The sequence below is a fragment of the Bombyx mandarina genome, chromosome 10 (genome assembly GCF_030267445.1).
Source record: "Bombyx mandarina strain Sakado chromosome 10, ASM3026744v2".
NCBI classification, from domain to species: Eukaryota; Metazoa; Arthropoda; class Insecta; order Lepidoptera; family Bombycidae; genus Bombyx; species Bombyx mandarina.
In genome coordinates, this window is record NC_143217.1 from 7,256,210 (window position 1) to 7,264,773 (window position 8,564).

Consider the following 8,564-nt stretch of genomic DNA (forward strand, 5'->3'; position numbering starts at 1 on the left):
TACGAGGGTTGCACTAAAAGTATCGGGAATGGAATATTTCCACTGTTCCTGTCATATTAAAATCTTTTTAATTGAAAACTCCTTGGTTTTAAAAATCGAATACCATTTATTTATTTAAAAAAAGATTCTCGGTCACGAGGTTTTGTCAAACTTGTTTAGTCGTTGAGAAAATGGAATTGACTCGAGAAAATTCAAGAGCGATGATTTATTATGACTTTCGAAGTGGTTTAACACAAAAACAGTGTGTTGACCGGATGATTTCTGCATTTGATGATGAAGCCCCATCCAAAACCACAATTTATCGCTGGTTTGCTGAATTTCAACGTGGACGTGTCAAGCTCAGTAATGATCCCCGTCAAGGTCGTCCAAAAACAAAAGCGAAGAGCAAAAAGCTGCTCGCGTTACTTGGTGCGTCAGAACTCTCGAAAGATTCCACGCAGGATCCTCAAATGCTGTATACAACATTGTATCAGGTGACGAATCCTGGATATACGCGTACGAACCAGAAACAAAAAACCAGTCACGAGTTTGGGTGTTCGAAAATGAGTTAAAGCCAACAAAAATTGTTCGTTCACGGAGTGTTGCAAAAAAAATGCTGGCGACATTTGTCTCCAAAACCGGCCATGTTACGACTATTCCTGTTGAGGGACAAAGAACGGTTAATGCAGAATGGTATGCTAGCATTTGTTTGCCACAGGTCGTTTCTGAACTCCGTAAAGAGAACTGCAACCGCTGCATCATCCTCCATCACGACAATGCGAGTTCTCACACCGCGCATAGAACAAAAGAGTTTTTAGAGCAAGAAAACATAGAATTATTAGACCATCCGCCGTACAGCCCCGACCTAAGCCCTAATGATTTCTATACTTTCCCTAAAATAAAGAATAAATTGCGTGGACAGAGATTTTTATCACCTGAAGAAGCTGTGGACACCTACAAAACGGCCATTTTGGAGACCCCAACATCCGAATGGAATGGTTGCTTCAATGATTGGTTCCACCGTATGGAAAAATGTGTCAAATTTCGCGGAGAATACTTCGAAAAGCAATAAATACATTTTTAAATAGTAATGTTGTGTCACTTCGTTAATTCCCGAAATTTTCAGTGCCGCCTATGTATTCTATTGAGTAAGTAGATAAATTACTATTTAACGCTAACTATTGGAAATAATGTGACAACTCCACTTTAAAAGGTTCATCCTATGTATTACCCTTAAAATTACTATATTTACTATTTCCGATAAATATCAAGAAGAAAGACAGAAATTCTACAAACACAAGATCAAACGAATTAGTATTTCGAACAAGCATGATAAATCTTCCGTAATTGATCAAAGCGACACGACCAAATCTACAATAACAATATCAGATAATATCTATTAAGATGAACAAGTCAACGATTTATGTATTATGATGATTTCGAACAACATAGACTGTGATGTAACTAATAACGAAGTGACTATTGGAGTCGAAAGACGCCTAAAACGTAATAAAAAGTATTCTACATGTTTTTATAATTTATATGCTACATTGCTGTAAAATGTTATCAAAATCATATCAATAATTTTCACCTAAAAGAGCAACAAACATCCATTTATAAATTTACCCTTTTTGTCCACATGCGAAAATCGCCGGATCCCCATCCGCGCAGCGGGTAGGATATGTGTGAGTTGAACCTCACTAAAAACTCCTGCCGCTCACAGCCGGCGCCCTACCCCGGGCCGGGCCGGAGCCCAGTCGGCGTTATTGAGACGGCGGGACAGGGCTTGCGCAGAGAATATTACATTCATCCCGCCGTCCCCCAGACGCCGGACCGGCAGCCGCCGGCGACACGACCACTGGTTCCCACGGTCGACGGGCCGGGAGCTGACCTTGATGGCGTCATGCTGCACCTTCCCCCGGGGCGTTCGGGTGAACGCGATCCCGGCTTCCTACTACGGGCGTGCTGTAAAGCACCCCGCCCCACGGCTGGGTCCATCCCTGCATAAAGCGGGTGGAGCCCGAAGCTTTTAGGGGGCCGGGTCACGGATGGGACCCCGGTCCCGACCAACCGCCAACCGCCTCGACATCCATTTACGCTAAAAAAAAATCGCGTTTACAATAGTACTCAACCGTACTCTTGGCAGAGTTCGACGACCATCTAATCTTAAACATCAGCTCGCTGAGATTCTCGCTGGTTCTTGTCAGCGGGTTGCGATTCCGGTCTGGTCTAGAAATCACTTTAGAAAAAAGGAGTGCCTTATTTAATTTTCGGAATTACATAAGGAAAGAACAGAGAAATGGATAATATCCCATAATATGCTAAGATGATAATGCCTTTTAAACAATCCATAAAAAAAAGAGATCCAAAGACTCTAATTACATGATTATCACATTATTATGATAAATAGGGTCAGGGACTAGTTTCTTTAAAATTCCTCATGAATATTCTTGATACTTAAACATGCTTTTATTAAACCTACATACATAGGTCTTTGTTATTTGTAATAATAACACACTATGAGACTATGATGTCTCGAAATAAAAGATTTTATTTTTATTTTATTTTTTATTTATAATAATCGATTTTTCAAAATCGATTTCTAGTTGATAACAAAACTAAACGAAAACCATAGATGACCACAATCTGGAACCATAGTCTGAAACACTTAATTGTTTTTATTTCGCTAAAAATTGTTTACAAAGTTAATGTTGTTGAAATACTGTAAGATTATTACACCTATGAAGTATTGTGAATAACATGGATGATTATTCACGACAAAATTAAGATTTCTCTAGCAAGGGTCGCCCGCATTGCTTTAACAAAATGATAAAGTTTTGGAAAAGTGCAGGTAAGCCCACAATAATTTTAATTTTCTGATAAAAATATTCTTCGTTACTAATAATAATGGCTCATTCATATTATTTTGAATTATTTGTTTTAGCAAAGGGCAAAAGCGGGTGCCCTGTGCGACCTCCTGAGAAGACTTCTGAAACTACTGTTGATTTCAATAACATACTCAGTAGTACGCAATTTCTTCATGACATTAAAGGTCGGTTCTCTGTGTCCATAGTCACAAAACTGAGTTAATTGTTTAATATGAAAAGTTGTATTTCAGAACATAAACAATATTTAACTTTAGCCAATAGTTGCAGACAAATGGCCAGTCTATTTTGAAAGTGAACACAGCTTACCTTCTACCAAGAATAAGCACTCGTAGATGCAGTTATTGCGTTACGTAGCATACATTCAGAACTGTTCTATCTTATTTGTATGTAACAAGTTATCTCTCATGTAACAAAGTACGCATGCTGAGAGCATGCAGCAACATTATTTCTTATCATTGGCAGACTAGCTCCATAATCTGCTGCTGTTAGCATTACCTGAGCCCTTCACAACATCATAACATTAGTGTTTCCCCATACTTTGAGACATTTGTTTAAAGTTTCATTCAAGAAAATTGTCAACTTTTCTTGTGGGCCTCGTAAATACTACCAAGAAATTCAAAAAAGAATGGCAACATCATTAACTGGAGAGCTATATTAGCATACTACAATCTTTCCATTTATTGACTGCAGCACCCAGTGTGTCCCTGCACATATTATTATAGGTACCACCATCCTGCCTATTTCTGCCCTGGAGCATTTATCCTTTCTGCTTTGAGGGTTGAAATAGCCATTATAAAATACAATTGAACTTAAATTTGTATCTTAACAGGTGTGGCTACAATCGTAAAATGTCTATAGATAGGCTATGGTAACCATTAAACAACATGTGAACTGTTCATTCTCACATCTAAAATAAGATGTGTGAACAATAATTTCTAAGATAGAAATGCTTAAAGCTTTTGATGGAGGTAACGAGAGGATGCCCCATCCCTTTCCTGCAAACCATTTAATAGATTTACAGTGTTAATTTTATATCTACCTGACTTGCTTAGTTTTGAACAGGTTGAATTTTTGGAGATTTTGATTTAGACAAAAATATCGGCTTACATGAAAATTCCATTAATACAACAGCTACCTTTAACTCCCAGAATAAATCTATACTAAAATAATACTAATATATAAATCTACAGTGTTTTTTACCAATGTTCTGCTATAACTACTGAACCATGCATCTGATTGACTTGAAACTTGGTATCCATGTAGAAAATACATGTACTTAATGGATAGGCTAATATTTATATGAGTGTTGGACTCCCTACACCAGTTGCGGGGGCGTTAATGATGAGAATCTTTGTGGGGGTGAGAAATAATAATGTTAATTTTAAATGCCCAGCGAAGCAAACAGGTACAGCTAGTTCTTTATAAACAGATTGGGAACTTGGGTTTGAAACAAATTTGGTAATAATAACAATTAATTTGCAATGTTGCCTTGCGAACATCTGCTATTTAAATAGGGATTATGGAGTTAGGTAGGAAAAGATGGCAAAATAGCAAAACATGGGCACATAAAAGGAAACATCTGTTGTTTATGTCTATTCAACACTGGGGCACAAGAGCTTGAAATACTGTAATTGCTGAGAAATTGACCATGATTGGTGCTGAGATGCATTTGAACAGCCGCCGGTTTTTTGGGTGCTTTTGATATGAACTGAAGTCCTGAGCGTCTACTTAAATTAGATTTTTTGAAAAACAACACCAGGAGATCTTTAAGTAAAAGCTGTACTGAAAAGATTTGATGACCATTTGAGAATTGCTCAGTGTAGGTCTCAATAAACTGACAATTTTTATGTTGGATTTAGTCCTGGACAATGATGTGGAACACTAGGAAGTCACAAAAGCTCCAAGTAGGTCAGAGTGGTCTATTGGTTTATAGCCCTCACCCTTTGGGAGCAATAATAATAAATAATTATTTTTTGCTTGTTCATAACTGTAAAGTCATACTCTTTAATTCCAGATTCTGAAGATATTTTTGAAAAGAAATCCAAGTTGTCGTTGTCATTAAATGACACTCTCCTTAAAAGAAAAGCAACTACGTATTTTATGCAATACATGGAAACCATCGGACAACATTTACTTGTTAAATGTTGGCTAGATTTGGAAGATTTCAAATCACACTTTAGAAATACAGACAATGTTAGAAAAAATAATTTTGTATTCTGTAAAACTCAGAGCTGTGATCTATATTGTGATCACAGTCATTTACAGTCCAAAATTGAGCACAAGGAAAAAATCTCACAAAAAGCCAACTGCCACAACACTGTGATAAACACAAATAATACAAATATAACAGTGTTATCTTCTACTAGTTCATGTGGAAGTTTATTTGACCAGGTAGTGCTAAATATGTACGGGAATAATAAAAAATCTCAAAATTTCACTGAAGAAGCTGTAAATTTATTCAAAAAGTATATAGCTTTAGAAGCACCATATCAGATAGGTATACCTGATAATGTAAGAAAATCAGTGATAACAAATATTTGTCATGTGGATGGACCGACTGAAGACTGTTTTAAGTCAGTGCAAGATATGTTATTTACTCGAATCGAAGAAAATAATTTTGGTGACTTCCTCAATACTCCACTTTATATCAAAGCACAAATAGATATACTCACAAATGGCTCTCTCCAATTGAAAGATATTTTATACAATGACACACTCTTATTTTACTTCACTGAATATTTGGAACAAGAATCTTGTAGGATATTGCTTGAACTTTTAATGGCCATTATACATTTCAGAGATAACTTAATCAATAATAATAATGATAATGCTGATCAAGCTCAAGCTGACGCCATTGTAATATACGAAAAATACTTTTCCTTACAAGCAACTAACCCACTTGGTTTCCCAACAGATATTAGACTTAAAATCGAGAGTGAAATATGTAGAGAAAACGGACCTCAGTATGATTGTTTTGATCTGCCTTATCGAATAGTTTATATGACAGTTACCCATTATGTGAAAACATTTCTCGAATCCAATATGTACTATAAATATCTTTCAGAAATGATCCACTCTGTGGATTATAATATGTCATCGCTAAATCATAAGTCTTATTCTGACTGTAGCAGTGAATATAGTGTCAGTACACAAAATACATTGCTGGCAATGGGGGATCCAGTCTTCCGAAGAAAAAAACGCAACCACTCTGTACCTGATATGACAATAGACTCTAATCAGCTTTACAATGCAGATTCACTATGGAAAAGAACTAGACATGAAGGCCTTACTTTAGGAAGAATAAATAGTTTAGGTAGGTTTGAATCCAAGTTTGAACCAGATCCAGACAAAAAGGAATCTGTTTTAAAAAAAATGGTAAATCGCTTTGTGCCAATAAGTACGTCTAAAGTAGAAGAAGAAATGGCTTGGCAAATCGCCCACATGATTGTAAAAGATGTAACAGATCTGACTATGGCACCACCAGATAATGAAGAAGAAGAAATGTAAAGAAATGTGATAATTGTCATAAAAATTGTAATTAATATATTTTATACATTAGAAATTAAAGACTTACCAAGTAAATGTTGATTGAAAATAAATATTAATTTTTAGATACTTGTACATTTCATTTGCAAAATAAATGTTCCTGGTTATTTAACAGAATCTGCAAGGGTTTCAAAAATGATTTCTGTTTATTCCTATGCTATTCTATTCAATTGAAGTATTATAATAAAATCCTGAATCAGTTAAAGTAATTTTAATTTATCTAGAATAAATATTAATATATATCTGGTGTTAAATGTTTATCTATTTTACTGGTGGTAGGACCTCTTGTGAGTCCGCACGGGTAGGTACCACCGCCCCGCCTATTTCTGCCGTGAAGCAGTAATGCGTTTCGGTTTGAAGGGTGGGGCAGCCGTTGTAACTATACTGAGACCTTAGAACTTATATCTCAAGGTGTGTGGCGCATTTACGCTGTAGATGTCTATGGGCTCCAGTAACCACTTAACACCAGGTGGGCTGTGAGCTCGTCCACACATCTAAGCAATAAAAAATAAATAATCTAAACTCATAAATATCAAACGTGTCTCAAAGTGGGTGTCGAGATTCTCGCCACCCAACCTGAGAGACATGCAATCGAAGTCTCAGTAATAATGTATAACTTCAAACTGGAACACAAAATGCTTCATCATCATCATCATTCTCCGCTCTTCTCCCAGACACCTGGGCTCGGCCCAACAAGTTTTCTCCTTCCAGACTCCTGTATCATACACCATTTCTTCGCTTACTCCCCTCTTACACATATCGTCTTTCACGCAATCCGCCCATTTCTTCTTAGGTCTACCTCTTCCTCTATATCCTTCCACATTCATAGTTAATACTCTCTTACCAACCTCATTTTCATTTCGTCTCATCACAATACGTCCATACCATCCCAGACGCGCACTTCTCAACTTCTATGTCACAGGTGCCACTTTCAGACTTCCTCTACCTAACATATTGATTCCGTATTCAATCCATTCTTGTTACTCCACACATCCATCGCAACATTCGCATCTCTGCCGCATGCAATCGCCTGTCATCCTTCGCGGCAGAAATTTATTTGTTTTCTTTTCTACACAATGATGTTTCTATAATCTGGAAGTTGTTCAAAGCATGTGTTTCATTCCAAAAAAATTGCCCGTAGGATTTTAACTCAGGCACAGTCGAATCGCTCAATAAAATTACATCTGGTGTCTTAACCCGTCTAGACCCTTAGTAACAGAAATATTTCAGTACTTAGGAAATATACTTAGGACACCGATGACCTACAAGGAGTTAACGCGTTAAAAAATTGTTAGTTTCACTTTATGAGGTTTATAGTTTGTAGTTTCAGTTGATTCTGAAGTGGAATGATTGGGGAAGGTTTCTTGGCTATTTCTGTAGATCTGATACATTAAGTAATTGATCAATTCAAAATAATATCTAGGCACTCTTTATTTAAAACCAGTAGAATCCTGCGATGATTAAAGCGAATGCGACGTGTAAGGGAACTTTCTTAGACATTAGGATAAATTCTTGTTCCACGAAAGCGGGTATTGGAACAATCATTGTTAATCGCTTTGTTTATAAATCAATATTTCCCACTGCATGGAAAAGTGCAATTGTGAAGTTGAAGTGCAAATCGTAAATCGCAAACGTAAATGATAAGAAAATTGCGCAAGACCTTATTAGGTTTCTCTAAATTCTGGCCGTGCGTTCCGTTTTTTTTATTGCTTAAATGTGTGAAGGAGCTCACGGTCCACCTGGTCTTAAGTGGTTATCGGAACCCATAGTCATTAACAACGTACCTAAATGCCGTCACCCACCTTTTCACATAAATTCTAAATCTCAGTTTTAGAGTAAAAAGGCTGTCCCATCTTTCGAACCGAAACACAATACTGCTTCACGACAGTTTACCTACCCTTAGGTGAGTGGCGGCATTTACGCTGTAGATGCCTATGAATGAGCTCCGGTAACCTCTTAACACCAGGTGGGCTGTGAATTCCACCTAACTACGCAATAAAAACAAACCCGTGGGGCTCACAAGAGCTACAGTTAGTACCTAAATACGCAAATTATAATATTTGTGGGTGTCATTTTTATTAGTCGTAGTAATTTCTTCACCGCGAGTCATTCATGAACATGCCTAGAATAGCACCACTCCATCTCTTCAAG

General features: G+C 37.0%; 1 protein-coding gene across 2 annotated transcripts; it reads left to right on the forward strand.

Annotated features, from left to right (window-relative positions):
- Positions 1–2,608: 2,608 nt before the first annotated feature.
- Positions 2,609–6,482, forward strand: pkaap (A-kinase anchoring protein pkaap). Of its 2 annotated transcripts, XM_028185621.2 has the most exons (3): positions 2,609–2,830; positions 2,924–3,031; positions 4,882–6,482. In XM_028185621.2, exons 1-3 carry the CDS (start codon positions 2,806–2,808, stop codon positions 6,372–6,374), a joined length of 1,626 nt encoding a protein of 541 aa, XP_028041422.2. In that variant the 5' UTR covers positions 2,609–2,805; the 3' UTR covers positions 6,375–6,482. The 2 variants fall into 2 exon arrangements, with proteins under 2 accessions (XP_028041422.2, XP_089586471.1); XM_089730345.1 differs by lacking the exons at positions 2,609–2,830; positions 2,924–3,031 and adding an exon at positions 3,038–4,771.
- The last annotated feature ends 2,082 nt before the right edge of the window (positions 6,483–8,564 follow it).

What these genes read in the sequence shown, in the direction of transcription:
- pkaap (XM_028185621.2), top strand. Translation starts at nt 2,806, where the DNA reads ATGATAAAGTTTTGGAAAAGTGCAG. An exon ending in AAAGTTTTGGAAAAGTGCAG is followed by an intron (nt 2,831 to 2,923) that starts GTAAGCCCACAA and finishes TATTTGTTTTAG; the next exon opens with CAAAGGGCAAAAGCGGGTGC. An exon ending in ATTTCTTCATGACATTAAAG is followed by an intron (nt 3,032 to 4,881) that starts GTCGGTTCTCTG and finishes CTTTAATTCCAG; the next exon opens with ATTCTGAAGATATTTTTGAA.